At 46.7% G+C, this 18723-nt stretch overlaps 1 protein-coding gene across 1 annotated transcript; it reads right to left on the bottom strand.

The window, feature by feature from the left end:
• Positions 1-4514: 4514 nt before the first annotated feature.
• On the bottom strand, positions 4515-15896 carry LOC122039074 (cell division cycle protein 48 homolog). The gene is made up of 3 exons (XM_042599086.1): positions 15762-15896; positions 15451-15672; positions 4515-4631 (listed from the first exon to the last, which is right to left on the bottom strand). Exons 1-3 carry the CDS (start codon positions 15894-15896, stop codon positions 4515-4517), a joined length of 474 nt encoding a protein of 157 aa, XP_042455020.1.
• Between the last annotated feature and the right edge of the window lie 2827 nt (positions 15897-18723).

Below are 18723 nucleotides of genomic sequence, written 5' to 3'. Positions count from 1 at the left end.
TAAATCATGAACATGGTTAAAAAGGAAAGTTTTCTCAAAATTAAAATCTACCTTTCACTCTACAAATAAGGAAAGATTTCAAATCTTTTCTTAATCTTTTGTAGAAAGCTATAAAAGAAAAAATTTAAATTTCAAACTCTCTTTTAAAACCATGATATCCACATAAGAAATAATTTTAATAAAAATCCATTTTTAATATGATGTAGCCGGCCACCTAAGCTTGGGCTCCAAGCTATTGGTCGGCCACCTTAAGGCTCAACCTTTAGGCTTGGCCGACCCTAAGCTTGAGCTTCAAGCTTGGCTTGGCTGGCCCCTATAGGTTGGGTAAGAAGGTGAGTATGTGGTGGGTATAAATCTCTATATACAAGAGGCTACGATAGAGACCGAGAGGAGGAATTGGTTTTGGTCTCCCGATGAAATTAAGCATCCCGTGTTCGCCCTGAACACATAACTTAATTTCATCAATAATAATTCATTCCACTAAAGAACTATTATTGAACTACCGCACCAATCCCAAATTATATTTTGGGCTCCTTCTTATTATGAGTATGTTAGTCTCCCTGTGTTTAAGATGTCGAATGTCCACTAATTAAGTGAGTTAGTGACAACTCATTTAATTAATATCTTAGTCCAAGAGTAGTACCACTCAACCTTATCGTCATGTCGGACTAAGTCCACCTGCAGGGTTTAACATGACAATCCTTATGAGCTCCTCTTGGGGACATTATCAACCTAGATCACTAGGACACAATTTCCTTCTATAATCAACAACACACACTATAAGTGATATCATTTCCCAACTTATCGGGTTTATTGATTTATCGAACTAAATCTCACCCATTGATAAATTAAAGAAATAAATATCAAATATATGTGCTTGTTATTATATTAGGATTAAGAGCACACACTTCCATAATAACTGAGGTCTTTGTTCCTTTATAAAGTCAGTATAAAAGAAATGACCTCTAATGGTCCTACTCAATACACTCTAAGTGTACTAGTGTAATTATATAGTTAAAATAAACTAATACCTAATTACACTATGACCTACCAATGGTTTGTTCCTTTCCATCTTGGTCGTGTGCTACTGTTTATAATTTATAAAGAACCGATAACACGATCTTCTGTGTGTGACACCACACACTATGTTATCTACAATATAAATTAATTGAACATCTACATTTGTCATAAATGTAGATATTTGACCAATGTGATTCTTATTTCTAGATAAATGTTTATACCAAAAGCTAGGCTTTTAGTATACACTCTAACAAAAATGTCTCTCATTATGAAGCTCACTCATGATCTATCGTCTCAGAGAGTAATCTAGAACACACAACTGTAACTCTCAAAATATATAGTCATTATGTAAAATAAAATCATGTCGGTGACGTTCATGTTGTTAGAATTTGAGGGATATCCTAAGGTAATCACCTTACAATTTTTACTATTTATTTAATAAATATAGACTCACTATTTGAGTGCATATTATATGTTTGATTATTTTAAACTCATTTACTGAATGTCCACAATATAATTCATAGCATGAGAGAATTTGTGATTGAATTGCAACTAGTGATTATCTCTACATGTGCAATTATGAATGTATTAAAATTTTCCTAGTCGTCGAATTGAAGCATTTGGACATTATCAATTCTATAAGACTAGTACGGGTTATACTCCTTGGTTCGCCAAGCAACTGTTTTCTCACTGGCTGGAGACATTGGGATGTTGAGAGTTAAACGTGGATGTTAGTTATAGTAACTAGTTTATTGGAGTGACTCGCTGTAAGACTTCATATGTTTCTCTACATATATAGAGATAGATATGTCTGTGAAGTTCTTACTGCAGCACGAGTGCAAGGTTCCTTCGACTTGAGGTATACAAGTCATCTTGGTCATGGAGGCTTATGACATCTTAAGCAACCATCTCATCGAGGTGTGGACCCGAGATGATTGAGTATAAGTTGAAGTGCCCGAAGATGTTTGGATAACCTATAGAGAATTCACCGTTCTTTGCGAGGAGACGTATACTCTATGGTCACTCGTTAGGTGTATTATTCAAAGTCTTTGGCCAAAGCATCACATGTTAAGAGTATGTGACTCTTGTACACATGTACGAGTAATTTGAATCCGTAGAACGAGGAAGTATTACTTGGGCTATGTGTGACATAGTCAGCGTAGTGGGGACAAGACACATAGACCATGTCATGAACCAAGTGAGTATAAGACGAGTGAAAGGAACGAGGTGTTGGCGCAGCAGAGAGATATGAATAACTTGAAAAAGAAATAAGAACATTTCTCGTTCTTTCAACTCTAATTAAAAAGAAACTATAATAATAAATGAAAACAACAACTAAAAAAATGAGACACCAGATTTACTTGGTTATAACCTACGTGGTTGTTAATCCAAGATCAATAAGAGCACTAACAAAAAATCTCCTTTGTTGAAGGCGGTGAAGCCTCTTACACTCGTTGTCAGCTTAGTAAGTTGCTTGAAAATTAAAACAAGAGTTGATTCCTATTTCCTAGGTCCAGGGGTTTATTTATAGCCTTTGAAAAATATTATCTGTGGCTGGAAGACGCCTTTCATAGGGCTAAAAGGTGCCTCTAGTGAGGCAGTAGTGGATAAGAGTTTATCCACTGCCAATGCTAAAATAAGCCTGGTAGAAGGTGTTGGGACTTTCGGGCCGCAAAAATCGCTTTTTGAGTTGCGGAAACCCCGAAGTCTTGCCACCAAATCCGTGCGAAGATTAAAATAAATTCATGTACTTGTTTCTATCCTAGATCTACTCTAGATCTACATGGTAGAGAGTTTATACCTTTGATGCGAAGCCCTTCGCTTATCCCACTCGCCCAAGGTTGCCGGATCTCAAGAGTGTCAAGTGAATACTCCTCTATATGTATTCACACGAACAACGAGATGGAGAAAAGACACTAGAGTGTGCTAGCACTCTTTGTGGCTCACGACAATGGAGGAAGAGGGAGAGTAGAGAGGAAAAGGTGAGGAAGAAGAAGAAGTGAATGAGCACACAATTGCATTCACTTGCAATCAAGTGGCCAGCCACTTCATGGAGAGGTTATAAACCTCCATGGGATACCAAGAGTCATGGCTCTTGGTCTCCCTCATGAGGTGGCACACACATAAGCCAACCTTGATGATATGGCACATCATCATTGGCCGGCCCTATGCCAAGTCATAATGACATGACATTTGGTCAAGTCAAGGTCAAGTCACACTTGACTCTTCATCTTCCGTCTCAAGTCAAGTCAAACTTAACTTAAATTCTCCCATGGTTGATCAAATATAACCATTGATTCAAGCCAATTTGATTTAATGAATCTCTATTCATTAAACTAAATTGATTTAATGAGTCATAATCTAAATTAGACTCATTGGACACATGAATCAAATTGAGTCCAACTCAATTAGTCTAATTTGGATTACTCTTAATCTAATTTGGTTCATCATATGAACCTAATCCTCTTGGTTCATCATATAAACCCATTCTCCATCTAATTGCCCTTTGTGTGTGACCCTATAGGTTCTTGTAACATTGACAATGCTCCTAAACCCATTTAGAAGCATAAGTAATGAGCGGTATCTAGCAACACATCATTACTATCCAAGTTACAAAAATGTTGAGATCCAACATCACCTTGTGACTACTAATTGTGACCCTTCACAATATATGATAATGTCCTTCTATCCTTGACATCTAGATTAATTAAATTGAGGCATAGACCATGCACTACAACAAAAACACTCATAGACATCGGTTTTCCACCGGTGTCTATTACATTTTCGACCGATGTCTATGAAGGCGATGTAAAAGGTCTGCCATTTTAGACATCGGGTTAAAACCGGTGTAGTATCACTTAACGACATCGGGGGTAAAACCGATGTAATATTATATGTTAATAACACCAGTTTTGGCAGTGGTATACAACCGATGTAATATTAGTTAATGACACCGATTTTACAGCGGTGGAAAACCGATGTAATATCAGTATTGTTTAACGACACAAATTCGATTTCCGAAACAGTGAAAACCCGTCAGTATCCAAGAAAATACACAAATATTCATAAATTATACAAATATTCTTATTCCAATAGTATCCATAAAATACACAAATATTCACAAATTACATAAATATTCTTCTTACAACAGTATCCATAAAATACACAAATATTCTTTTTACATCAAAATCTAATAGATATTGTACACATCAAGGTAGAACATCATGAGTCAAAAATCAAGCTGAGGCTACATTAAATTATGAGAATAAGAATATGTTCAACTTGCTATACTGCTCCATTCTTCTTGCGCCTTTCATTTCCCTGATCTCACCACTTTTCACCTTCAAATGGCTAGTTTTCTGAGTTAAAACATCCACTGTTCTAATATGTCAAACAAAAGTATCATTTGGTCTACTTAACTACAGCAAATAACAAAAATAGAAGAAATATACATGCTGTAGAAGTCCTAGAATATCACCATCAGAAAGAAAAGATCACACTTGGTGGACATAAAACCTCAAACATATCCAGCAAACTACCTCTTGCAGTTCCCTCTTGACATTTTCTAGCCCACCAATATCATCCCAGCTGACATTTGGTACTTCAACAACCTGATCAAAACCCAACAAACTATCAGCATATCTCAAGGTAGAAATAGAAGTGGTTTTTAGGCCATTCATCAACATATGACAGTAAACACAAGTTACCAACCAAACACAAGTTTAATTTCTTGAGTTGAACACCAATGCCAAATTTATCATTTTCAATTCTTGCAGCAACAATTTATTTTAAAAATTCATGTAGATAATCATATTTAGAAGGAAAAAACTAACTGAAAATGATTACTGATCCTGTCCGAATCGCCGAACCAAAGGACGCTGGGCACGTGGCGCACTCCTAGTCGATGGTGTAGGCCTCCGTCTGGTAGCACGAATCTCCGGCGAACCTGCACAGAAGTCGGGCCGGGAAAGGGTTCCCGGCGGCGACCCTCCGACGCTCAAGTCAGGCAAGCGAGTGGTGGAAAAAGTGGCTCCAAAGCTTGTAGAATGCGTACCTTCGGCGAAGTATGCGGCTCTTTATATAGAGCGGTGAAAGAGCTACTACACGTACACCTAGGCGCGTACATGTCCGCAGCCCATACCTCGGTATGTTTCTGTCAGAAAACTTACCTGACACCATACTGCTATAGTCCGATCACGTATTCGATGGGACAACAGAACACCTTGTTGTCAGACTTAGAGTATGGCCTAGCCATAGGACTTGACGGCTGTCAGAAGATGTTCCTATCCTTCACCCACCGCCCGGCCGGGACGTCCGTCCGGCCGGCCGACGCGAAGAGCGTCGTCCGGACGACCTTAATTCCCTGCGCCGGCCGGCCGGCGCGCCCATTATGTCCTACCTTCTCTTAGGCCTTCCGCTCGGTCATTATTTACTGTTTCATTGAGCGTCGGAACCCCGACCCCTGTCAGGGCGTCTTTCACTATCAGACGTTTACGGGCAGGCCGATCGGCCTGCCCTTTTTTCATGCGTCCGGTCGGCTCACCCTTCTTGGACCACCTTTGACCTCCACGTGGCGTTGACCCCTCGTTAGGGGGTCCCGGGCTCTTACCACCGGATCACTTGCCTTCCCCTCGAGTCTAGTCGAAGGAGGCGAAGTCCGACTGACTGGACTGCCGATCTGACTGAGCAATGATCGCTGCATTGGGCCGCTCGGCCAGGCATAAGGATGCTCGTCCGTTCGGTGGTATCTTGTCCGTGCCTTGTGTTTTCTTGGAATCCATGTCCGATGCTCTCCCCTACTATCCATCACGTGCGCTGCGCACGGTAAAGGGAGCTCATTAAATGCGGCCAGTATCCCGCTGACATGTGGCGATCGTGCGTTTATCAGCGTATGGCGGTGGCGTCACTTCCGATGGGACAGCCGCCGTTTGAAATGAACGGCTGGATGACGACCTTGATATCGGTGACCTGAATCGGACGGTGGAAATTGATGGCGGCCGCCTATATAAAGCTCCCGACCCCTGCTCTTCGCCGCATTTCGACCTCCTTGTTTCCAGACATCCCGCTGCTCCTCCTTTCGTCGGCGACCCTGCGTTTCGGCTTTCCGGCGACCCTACAGCTTCTTCAGACCATCTTCCTTGCTCGTAAGACCCTTTTTCTCGCTCCCAACGTTTTCTTCTTTCTGTTAATCGTCTCCTTCAGTCGGTTTCTATCCATTCCTTGCTTGAACCTTCCCCTTTTGTCCCGCATTCTTGTCTTTCGATCATGACTAGTACTTCGCAGTCGACCGGCGGTGCTTCGGGTCTTTGGTATTCGACCATGGAAAGCCGGTTCGACGAGGAGGACGCCTTGCGCCTCACTCGAACCTATGACCTGCCGACCGACCACCAAATAGTGTTAGCCACACCGGCCGACCGACCTCATGAACCGCCGTCCGACACCGTTCTTTTCTTCCGAGACCAATTTCTGGCCGGACTGCGTTTTCCACCCCACAAGTTTTTCTTACAATTTTGCAATTATTTTCGCATTCCGCTCGGCCAGGTAGTTCCCAACTCTATTAGGCTGCTGAGTGGAGTGATAGTTTTGTTCAAACTGAACCGCATCCCCTTAGACACAAAAATTTTCCACTACTTCTACTATCCCAAGCAGGCCGAGTGGGGAACTTTTGTTTTTCAATCTAGGATAGGTTTCGTCCTCTTTGATGGCATGCCGAGCTCCAACAAACATTGGAAGGAGCACTTTTTCTATATACGTTTTCCCGAGCGGCCAACTTTTGGTACCAAGTGGCAGACGGCGATGCCGGCGCAACCGGAGCTCGGCAAATTTAGAGGCGACGCGGCCTACCTTCATGCAGCCGAACGGCTAGTTGGTCAGCGCTATCATATTGACAAGCTACTCCTCCCGGGAGTCATGCACATATTCGGCTTGTCTTCTACCCCCGCCGATCTGCCCTGCAGCATGAGTAAGTTCCCTTATCTTCCCGTTTATTTTGTTCTAACTGATTTATTTCTTGCTTCCGCAGCTGAAGTCATGTGGCGTGCTAAGGCGACCGAGAAGCTCAAATTGAAAGCCGCTCAGATTGAGGCGGTGACGAACAAGGAGGTCGCCGAGCAGGGCCTTGATCCAGCCGCTCCGACCGGCGAATTAGGCGAGGGGACACAGGATGCCCCTGAAGCCTTAGCAGCTACTACCTCTCACGACGAGGCAGCGGGTGGCACAGAACCTTCTACCCAAGCCGAGGTGGAGGGCCGTTCAGCCGACGATGTTCCGCTAGTCACTCGGAAGCGCCGCTGACCGGAATCTGCGTCTGCCTCCACTCCACTTGATGAGCCACAGCCCGAGCAGGGCGCGGATGCTCCGATGTTGTCCGGGACGGTTTCCCTCGAGAGTACTCCGACCCCACATGGCTCTCCGAGGGCCAGCTTTGAGGTGCTGCCATCCAGCCCTTCTAGAACTCTGCGCCGTATCAGGCGTTTGGGCGAGCTTCCCTCCTCGTCCGCCGGTAAGGCCGATGCCTCTCAGAGCGAGCCGAGCGGCTCGAATTTAATTAAGACCGTTCTGCGCCTCCCCTCAGAGGAATACATGGCTGCTGCTGATCGGCCAGTGGTCCCCGAGCAGCAGATCACCTTGACGGGCCCTCTTGCAAAAGCTTGGGAAGACGCTCGGCGCCGCATAAAAGCGATGACTCCTAGGCAGCTCGGCGACAGCAACCTCCAACAGGCCACCGGAGTATGCTCTTCTTCTTTATTCGTGTAGTTGAATTAAGTTTTTAACTTATTCACCTTTGCTCGTAGAACTGGGTGGAGCAGATTGCCACTAGCAATCGGTTGGCCGAGCTGGAGGATGAACTGAGAAAACTTAAAGCCGCCGGGGACAACCAACAATCGACGGCCGCTCTGGAGAAGGCCAAAAAATTACTGGAAGCCGAACGGAAAAGAGCTTTCGATCTGGCGAGCAAGGTCGTTCGGCTTGAGGCGATGATCAAGCAACGAGATAAGGAGATCAAGACGGCGACCACCCGGAAGTGCCAGGCCATCGATGATATGGACCGAATGAAGGTGGAGATCCGAGGGCTGGAGCAACTCATCAAGGATCTGGATGCTCTGCTGGCTACCGAGAAGGAGAGCCGCTCGGCCGATCTCCAAAGATTTGATGGAGACTTGAAGGATCTCCAAGCCGCCAGCGACGCTGCCCACGCCGCGCTCAAAGAATATCAAGAGGGGGAGTCGGCCCGTTCTGACGAAGTGAGGAAGGCGTATCTCCGCTCGGAAGATTTCGGAGAGAAGTTTACCGACAAGATATCCCTCACTTTCGAAGAAGCGATCAAGGCGGCGGTGGATTACCTGAAGACCAAGGGCCATCTGCCCGCCGAGCTGGCCATCCCCCCCGAGGACCTCGCGACCGTGATGGGCGCCATCCCCGACACTCTTTTTGACTTTGACGCGTGATAAGCGTTTTTTCTGTGTATGAACTTTTTTGTATTCCAGCCGTTCGGCCCAACTTTTTTTGGTCCACCCAGTGTATAATAGATAATCTTTTCTGTTCCTTCAACTTCTGTTTTGGCAAGAAATTTTTCTCTCGTCACGACTGAAGTGTTCTTTAAAACTCTTCCGCTCGGCACCACGCTCGGCACCACGCTCTACCAGACAAGTCGATTGTTTTTAATGTCTTTTATCATGCGACTGAGCAGCCGCTCGGCGTTCTAACGAAGCCGCTCGGCGTTTACACGCTAATATCTTTTAACTTCTACCGACCAACTTTTGCTCTGTGCCTTACCCCTAAAGGGGTTTTCCGTACACATTTGATAAGCGAGCCGCTCAGCCGTATGTTGGTCTTAACGACCAGGCTATCGTTGATCGTATCATGTGAATGGCTATCCGCTCAGACGTTTATAGACGCCGGCTCGTCTCTCGATATTTAACGTCGGAGCTCGACGGTCTTCGCCGGCTCGACCGCCGGCTCGTCTCTCGATATTTAACGCCGGAGCTCGACGGTCTTCCGCCGGACGTTTATAGACGCCGCGTCTCTCCATATTTAACGCTGGAGCTCGACGGTCTTCCGCCGGACGTTTATAGACGCCCACTCGTCTCTCGATATTTAACGCCGGAGCTCGACGGTCTTCCGCCGGACGTTTATAGACGCCGGCTCGCCTCTTGATATTTAACGTCGGAGCTCGACGGCCTTCCGCCGGACGTTTATCCGCTCGTCTCTTGATATTTAACGCCGGAGCTCGACGGTCTTCCGCTCGGACGTTTATCGCCTGCCTCGATATTTAACGTCGGAGCTCGACGGTCTTCCGCTCGGATGTTTATAGACGCCGGCTCGTCTCTCGATATTTAACGTTGGAGCTCGACGGTCTTCCGCTCGGACGTTTATAGACGCCGGCTCGTCTCTCGATATTTAACGTCGGAGCTCGACGGCCTTTACGGCTAACTTTGATACTGCCGATCGGCGGAACCCTTGGCCATCCTTTGAATTAATTTCGCTTCCTGCATTACAAGGACACGGGCGACTAGCATATACACAAGAATGAGTTACATTCGTGCACTTTTCATCCAGCTCGATAAGGCTGGAGATGATTTGCACTCCACGGTCGATCCAGCTGCCGTCCGTCTTCATCTTCCAAATAATATGCGCCCGAGCGGAGCTTTTCAATAACCTTGAAGGGGCCCGCCCACGGTGCCTCCAGTTTGCCGACGTCGCCAACCGGCTTGACTTTCTTCCAGACAAGATCGCCGACCTGGAATGATCTGGGGATTACACGGCGGTTGTAATTTTGCTTCATCCGCTGCCGGTATGCCATCAGCCGAACGGACGCCTTGGCTCGCTCCTCGTCGATCAAATCCAGCTCCATGTTCCTCCGTTCGGCGTTGTCCTCATCATAGCTCTGGATCCGGACGGACTCGACGCCGACTTCAACCGGAATAACCGCCTCACCGCCATACACCAAATGGAACGGTGTGACGCCCGTCCCTTCCTTCGGAGTCGTCCGGATGGCCCACAAGACGCCCGACACTTCATCCGGCCAACTTCCTCCCAAATGGTCGAGCTGAGCGCGCAGAATACGAAGAATTTCCCCATTGGCTACTTCGGCTTGACCGTTGCTTTGGGAATAAGCCACGGACGTGAAGTGTTGCTCGATGCCGTAGCTTTTGCACCAATCCTCTAGCACCTTCCCTGTGAATTGCCGCCCATTGTCGGAAATCAATCGGCGAGGGATGCCGAACCGACAGATGATGTGTTGCCAGATGAATTTTTTGACCATCTGTTCGGTGATTTTTGCCAGCGGCTCGGCCTCCACCCACTTGGAAAAATAATCAACTGCCACTAGTAAAAATTTCCGCTGTCCGGTCGCCATCGGGAATGGACCGACAATATCCATTCCCCATTGATCGAACGGACATGAAACTGTTGATGCCTTCATTTCCTCTGCCGGTCGGTGGTTGAAGTTATGGTACTTCTGGCATGAAAGGCATGTCGACACGATCCGAGCGGCGTCTGCTTGTAAAGTTGGCCAAAAGTACCCGGCCAAGAGGATCTTCTTGACCAACGATCGTCCGCCCGGATGCCCTCCGCATGATCCTTGATGTACTTCTTGGAGGATGTAAGCCGAGTCCCCCGAGCTCACGCATTTCAACAACAGGTGTGAGAAAGCCTTTTTGTAAAGCTGATCGCCGATGAGTGTGAACCGACCGGCTCTTCTCCTTAGCAGCTGGGCTTCATACTCATTGGATGGTGTGGCGCCCGAGCGGAGGAACTCTATGATGGGTGTCCGCCAGTCGCTCGGAAATGTGAGGCCTTCCATCCGGTCAACGTGCGCCACCAACAGTACTTTCTCAATTGCCTGCTGAATGGCGACCGGCGTTATTGAGCTCGCGAGTTTGGCTAACTCATCAGCTGCTTGATTTTCTGCTCTGGGTATCTTCTGGACAATAACTTCTCTAAAATCGGCTTTGAGCTTCTCGAAGGCTTCAGCGTAGAGCTTGAGCCGAACACTATTGATTTCGAAGGTACCAGCGAGCTGCTGAGCGGCCAACTGCGAATCTGAATGAAGCGTTACCCGACCGGCTCCTACATGCCGTGCTGCCTGCAAGCCGGCTATGAGAGCCTTATACTCCGCCTCATTGTTGGTAGCTTTATAATCCAGCCGGACGGATATGTGCATCTTTTCTTCTTGTGGGGAGAGCAGCAATATTCCAATCCCGCTTCCGAGACGAGTGGACGACCCATCCACATATATTCTCCACATAGCTTCCGGCTCCGGCCTTTGCACCTCAGTCACAAAATCGGCCAAGGATTGCGCTTTGATCGCCGAGCGGGGATGATATTGGATGTCGAATTCACTTAACTCTGTCGTCCACTTGATGAGCCGTCCGGATGCCTCTGGATTTAGTAGAACACGTCCGAGCGGACTATTGGTTTTGACAATGATGGTATGCGCCAGGAAATATGGATGAAGGCGCCAAGCTGCAAGGACCAGAGCGAAAGCTAGCTTTTCGAGCCCAGTGTAGCGAGATTCAGCATCTTTTAAAATGTGACTAAGGAAATACACAGGCTCTTCTCCGCTCGCCCTCACCAAAGCCGAGCCGATTGCCTGCTCGGTCGAGGATAGATAAATACAAAGTGGCTCACCAATAGTCGGCTTGGATAATACCGGGAGCGAATTCAGATAGGCCTTTAAATCTTCGAACGCCCGGTCGCATTCTTCGTCCCAGTGAAATTTTGTAGCCTTGCGTAAGATCTTGAAAAAAGGAAGGCTCCGGTCGGCGGTTTTGGAGATGAATCTGGACAGAGCGGTTATCCGACCGGTCAAACGCTACACTTCCCTTGTATTTCTTGGAGGCGACATATCTTGCAGAGCTTTAACCTTGCTGGGATTTGCTTCGATGACCCGTTCGGTCACTATGTACCCCAAGAAACGCCCTCCTTTTGCTCCGAACATGCACTTCTGGGGATTAAGCTTGACTCCATATTTGCGTAGCGTTCGGAAGGTTTCTTCCAGGTCCTTGAAGAGATCAGCCGCTCGGACGGACTTAATGAGAATGTCGTCCACATAAACTTCTAGATTCCGCCCGATCTTGTCTCTGAATACTTTATTCATCAAGCGCTGATACGTGGCCCCCGCATTCTTCAATCGGAACGGCATCACATTATAGCAATAAGTGCCGTCGGCTGTCACGAAGCTGACTTTTTCTTGATCTTCATGGGCGAGCGGCACTTGGTGATAGCCCTGGTAGGCGTCGAGCATACAGATTAATTCGCAGCCGGCCACAGTTGATCTATCCGGGCAGAGGATAAAAATCTTTCGGCAAGCTTTGTTGAGATCCCAAAATCTATGCACACTCTCCACTTGTTGCCCGGCTTGAGACTAATACTACGTTAGCCACCAGCTCGACCTCGCGTATATGGCCAGCTTTCAAAAGCTTTTCCACCTCCGCCGGATGATGGCATTCTGCTCGAATCTCTTTTTCTCTGCTTATCGGCCGAGGGTCCGGTCGGACATGCAACTCATGCGATGCTCGGCGAAATTCTGGCAGCTCATGTGTCGACCAGACGAAGACATCATGATTTCTTCGGAGGCATTGGATTAGCTCCTCTTTCTGCTTCTTCTCCAGATCGGACGCAATAAAAGTCGTGGCCTCCGATCGGATTAGGTGAATCTGCACTTCCTCTTTTTCTTCATAAATTAAAGAGGGTGGCTTTCCGGTGATGGCGTTTACCTCGATCCGGGGCGCCTTCCGAGCGGAATTGGCTTCTGCTCGGACCATCTCGATGTAGCATCGCCGAGCTGCTAGCTGATCTCCTCGTACTTCTCCCACTTTGTCCTCCACGGGAAACTTGATCTTCTGATGGAAGGTTGAGACGACCGCTCGGAATTCGCTGAGCACCGGTCGTCCTAAAATGACGTTGTAGGACGAGGGAGAGTCGACTACCATGAAGTTTGTTGTCCTTGTCCTCCTGAGCGGCTCTTCTCCCAGCGAGGTAGCCAGCCGGATCTGTCCGACCGGCTGAACTTCGTTACCCATAAAACCATAGAGCGGAGTTGTCATGAGTAACAGTTCGGCTCGATCAATTTGCAGCTGATCGAACGCCTTCTTGAATATGATGTTGACTGAGCTCCCTGTGTCAACAAACACGCGGTGAATAGTGTAATTGGCTATTACCGCTTTGATGAGCAGAGCATCATCGTGGGGTACTTCAACTCCTTCCAAGTCCCCGGGCTCGAAACTGATTTCGGGTCCACTCGCCCGCTCTCTGCTGCAGCCAACGGCATGGATTTGGAGCTGCCGGACGCTCGCCTTTCTTGCTCTGTTGGAGTCTCCTCCGGTCGGCCCGCCAGCAATAACGTTGATCTCGCCTCGGGAGGTATTGCTTTTATTTTCCTCTTCCCGAGCGGACGGTCGAGACCGTTCTCTGGACGCTCGGCGATTCTCCTGCCTTGGGGAACAGTGCCAATCGGGAGTCTGTTGCTGTCGCCTATCAGCTCGCGTCCGATCGGCTTCATGAATTCTCTGTTGCCTGTCGACTGAGGGAGACCGTCGTCCGGCATTCCGGGGTACGGGATGAGACACGAAGGGAAGACTTCGACAATCCCTTGTGTTGTGCGTATCCGTCCGGTGGAAGGAGCAGAATATCGGGGTCCATTTCTTTTTTGGCTTGGGCCGGGCGGCAGCTTACTCGACCCTTGGTCCTCTGGGCGGCTGATGAGTGGCGTGTTGTTTCCGCTCGGCCGGAGGAGCCCGCTCGGTTAGAGTTTCTTTTTCCTAGCCGCTTGTGCCTCTTCCGCGTTGATGTATTCGTTCGCCCGGTGTAGCATGTGATCCTAGTCTCCGGGCGGCTTTCGGATGAGCGATCGGAAGAAATCCCCATCCACCAGGCCTTGTGTGAAGGCATTCATCATGGTTTCCGAGGTGGCTGGAATGTCCATCGCCACTTGGTTGAACTCACGGATGTAAGCTCAAGCGATTCACGGCTTCTTGCTTGATGGCGAACAGTGCTCACGCCATTTTCCGTAGCCGATCGCCGCAAAATGGTGGAGGAAGGCCGTTCGAAATCTTTGAAGCTCGTGATGGATCCATCCGCCAATCTCCAAACCACCATCCATTTGATCCTTCGAGGTCTCAGACTTTACTCCATCCGTATTGATGGAGAGTAGTCAGAAGATCAAACTTACCCAGATGATCATCTGGGTCGGTTGTCCCATTGTACTCGCCGATCGTCGGAGGCACGTAGTGCTTTGGCAGAGGGTCTCGTAGAATAGCCTATGAAAATTGGCGATTGATCCGCTCGGGCGATGCGTCCGCTCGGGGGGCTTTCCCCTTTCTGTCATCTCGTCTAGGCATTTCATCCAAAGAATATCCCCTATCCCTATGAGCTGGTACGGCTTCAGGGGTGCGGAATAGGGCTCGATGAATTGCAACGGTGGTCGGTGGTGCTTCCGCTCGACCACCAGACGCTGATGTTGCTTCCTGCTCCGGCCGTTCGGCTATGGCTTTCTGTTTTTGCTCCATGAGCTTGGCGGCCCTTATCTCGATCAGAGCGTCGAGTTTCTCGTTCGAGAGCGTCACCATGTGTTGTCGTCCAGCCTCGTCCATTGTTGCCGATCGGATGCAGGAGCGTTCCCACAGACGGCGCCAAATTGATCCTGTCCGAATCGCCGAACCAAAGGACGCTGGGCACGTGGCGCACTCCTAGTCGATGGTGTAGGCCTCCGTCTGGTATTACGAATCTCTGGCGAACCTGCACAGAAGTCGGGCCGGGAAGGGGTTCCCGGCGGCGACCCTCCGACGCTCAAATCAGGCAAGCGAATGGTGGAAAAAGTGGCTCCAAAGCTTGTAGAATGCGTACCTCCGGCGAAGTCTGCGGCTCTTTATATAGAGCGGTGAAAGAGCTACTACACGTCCACCTAGGCGCGTACATGTCCGCAGCCCATACCTCGGTATGTTTCTGTCAGAAAACTTACCTGACACCATACTGCTACAGTCCGATCACGTCTTCGATGGGACAACAGAACACCTTGTTGTCAGACTTAGAGTATGGCCTAGCCATAGGACTTGACGGCTGTCAGAAGATGTTCCTATCCTTCACCCACCGCCCGGCCGGGACGTCCGTCCGGCCGGCCGACGCGAAGAGTGTCGTCCGGACGGCCTTAATTCCCTGCGCCGGCCGGCCGGCGCACCCATTATGTCCTGCCTTCTCTTAGGCCTTCCGCTCGGTCATTATTTACTATTTCATTGAGTGTCGGTGTCTTTCACTATCAGACGTTTACGGGCAGGCCGATCGGCCTGCCCTTTTTTCATGCGTCCGGTCGGCTCACCCTTCTTCGACGGACCACCTGGCCCTTTGACCTCCACGTGGCGTTGACCCCTCGTTAGGGGGTCCCGGGCTCTTACCACCGGATCAATTACAATTACCAAAGCAAAGACTTCCAGTTTCACGGAGGGCAGATGGGTTACTAGATCCCAAAGCAGTCTTAAAGTGTTCATTTGTAACAGACATAGAATTGAGAATCTCAGCATCAATTGATTCATCTTCTAGATCAATTATGTCCATCTTTTCACGGATACACTGGAGAGCAGCTTCAGTGCATAAAGCAGCAAGGTCAACCCCAACATAGCCATGAGTATCCTTAGCAATCCTTTCCAAATCAACCTGCATTGAATAAATCAAATTTCATAACTTGGACATTCACTGCAAGATATCTATTAACAAGGTAACAACAATTGGTAATGTTCACATACATCATCAGATAGCTTCATGTTCTTAGTATGGATGCAAAGAACCTCCAATGGGCCAACCTCATCACGAACACCAATGCCAATTTCTCTGTCAAACCTACCGAATCGCCTAAGAGCTGGATCGATAGTGTTTGGCATGCATGTTTGTAGCCCCAATGACAATTACATGAGCATGAGACTTCAACCCATCCATCAGTGTCAACAGTTGAGAGTTGAAATGCACTGGTATGCATAAATGCACCAGTAAATCAAAACCCTAACATAGAGTTGAAATGCACTGGTATGCATAAATTCATGAGATTACTTATGGAAGAAATGATTAGGAACTGATCAAGACTGAACCAAACAAGATAGATGTAGCTAACATAAACCAAATGAGTGAAACTAGTCACTCAGAGAAGAATAATAATGAGGAAAATCAATTTCTATATTTACAACACTATTTTGATGTTAAATGTTGTTAACATGTTTGTTCAACGTTGTTGTCTCCTTGTTTAGGAGCATTCTTCATAGCCCGTATGAATTTTTAAATAAAAATCATGTTTAGTACTATTTTTCATTTTTTTGAGCAAGTACAAATATAGAGGTACAACAAAAAAACTCCAGAAAGTATTTGCAAAAGTCAAACAAACATATACGGACAACGTAGCATCAAACTCTATTCACAAATATGTATCTCAACTAAAGAAATCACATTCTAGATGTTGGTGAAGTATTAACACTTTGGCCAATATCTAAGTCTCCGACAAGGTAATTTCTAAATACTTTTACACATGATCAATAGGAATATCAGATGTTGGCTGTCCAACATAGGTACAGAGAAAGGTTAAGAATCCAAATATCTGAGGTCAAGATTAGACGTGTTAGTCAGATCTTTATTATTTCTGATCGTATTTGCTCATGATGATCTGCATTCTATTGTTGTTTCTAGTAATAACATTTAATTGGATGGAGTAGATTTTTGCAAACTAAATGCCTCCAAAAATATCTACAAATGCATACGAAAAATACATGATTTTATTCTATTTGTCTGGAAATTCTTACGAGCAGAAAAGGTCACAACTAACATTGATAAAGCAAATTACTCAACATCAACAGGAGTTGAACACAAATGCATGGAAGAATCTGGGAAACCACTGAGGAAGAAAGGGAAAATCCCTTCCACTTATCAAACTTACTATGTCAGTCTAGTATAGCCAAATAAGCAAATATTGATAATGCTTGATGTTTGTAAGGCCCTGTATGCAAAAGTAATGGTAAGTTACCATCAGTCATCATCAGTTAGAGTAATAATGCAATAATAGAAACAATGTGGAACTACTGTCCTCAAGAAACTAGCTTAAGTTCTAAAAGTCTTGTATGCATTACTGCAAACTTAATATCTTGAAAGAATATCCAGACATGAAATTTGATTTTGATAGGAAAACAATAACTTCAAAAACACGCGGACCAAAAACAAATAGAGATTATAAAGCTCACTCTTCCAATCTTTGGTGTGCAAAAATCACAACTGGAGATTTTTCAGCATCTTTTGGTATCAGGGATATTGAATCTGATGGTTCATCCAGAAAACGGATAATGCAATTAGCATAAACCTGTGGATGCTTCAATAATGCTTAATTCATTACTAAAGCAAAAGTTCATTGATTGAATATAACATTTTTTTGTTTTAAAAAAACATGCCTCAGCAATCAATAGACTCTCATCGTCTCTCAATGAAGAAGCAACACCTAGAACCTGAATAAGGTCCTTCAGTTTCCCAGATTTGGGCACATTTATTGTGTGAGCAGATGGCTCAGTATTACAATCAGTACTGAAAACAACAACATCATGTTCATGCATTTGTGTTAATCTTACTAGTGTTATATTGACCGATCTAATCTCACTTATCTAGACGCTCGATATACTTGTATCCTTAGACTCCTTGTTTATAAAAGGAAAGATAATCTAATGGAGTTATGATGTGGTGTTATGTAAGTGTAATGGCAACTTAATAGGTATCTCTGCAAGAGACCATGAAAAATTTGTATATTTTTGACCTTGCGTTTTTTGGTTTGAATCTTTACCATCTTCATGTTCACTATGTTTTTCACTTCAACAGTGTACAAGAAAACTAAGAATGCGTTTAGTAAAGTGACACTAGATTTACCTTGTTCGCCAACATGCTTGAATTCTTCAACCTGTTTGAAATTAAGCCATGGCTTCACCCACACTTTGGCCTCGTACAACTTCTTCTCCCCTCCCTCCACCGCCTCCACCGTCAAGTGATGCAGAGTTCTAGCGACAACCTGCTCCCTCGCCTTCACAACATGTGCAAACTCCAGAAGCGCATTCTGCGCATCGACAGATCGAAAAACATTGGTCTGGAGAAAAAACCCCAATTTTGGGAGAGAAAAAAAATAGTAATTAGGAGGAGCGCGAGACCTGTTTCTTGTTGTGCTCGTCGACGGCGAAGCGAGCGACGATATAGGTTAACTTGTTAGATCAAAAAATGCAATTACCCTAAACATTCAATGCGATTGAGTATTTTGTGGTCTGGAAACCTCCTCCAACCAGCAGCCTTCGCAATCGTTCCTGCTCGACTCAACGAATCACCTGATCTCCTTCCTTCCTTCCTTCCTTCCATCCATCCATCCATGGCGACTTCAATTCCCATCCACACTACACTCAACCCTCGCCTTCTCTCTCGCAACTCCACCTTCCTCCAGCAGGCCACCCCTCTGACCCGCTCCGCTTTCACTTTCACCCCCTCCTCCAAGCTCGACCTCTCGGAGACCATGGGTGGCTGCGGCCTCTGCAACGGCGAGCGAGGCATCCGCCACGAGCTCTAGTGGACCACCATGGAACAGCTGCCTTCACCTCCTCTCGCCTCCCCACCTGCTCCTGCCCCGCCTTCTGCCGTCGGCAGAGGGTCACCGACGAGAAGGCCGGTGTGCTCTTCGAAGGGGGGAATTGCATCTATCAT

This window comes from Zingiber officinale, chromosome 1A (assembly GCF_018446385.1).
Source record: "Zingiber officinale cultivar Zhangliang chromosome 1A, Zo_v1.1, whole genome shotgun sequence".
NCBI classification, from domain to species: Eukaryota; Viridiplantae; Streptophyta; class Magnoliopsida; order Zingiberales; family Zingiberaceae; genus Zingiber; species Zingiber officinale.
Note: the sequence above shows the minus strand (reverse complement) of the source record. Positions and strands in the feature narration are given on the sequence as shown.

Bases quoted from the DNA above. Each gene is read 5' to 3' on its own strand.
- LOC122039074 (XM_042599086.1), bottom strand. From the start codon at position 15,896: ATGCCAAACACTATCGATCCAGCTCTTAGGCGATTCGGTAGGTTTGAC. The intron at 15,673-15,761 runs GTATGTGAACAT...TATTCAATGCAG, and splicing joins ACATGAAGCTATCTGATGAT to GTTGATTTGGAAAGGATTGC. The intron at 4,632-15,450 runs GGAAGTCTTTGC...GGTTTTGATCAG, and splicing joins CATCTGCCCTCCGTGAAACT to GTTGTTGAAGTACCAAATGT.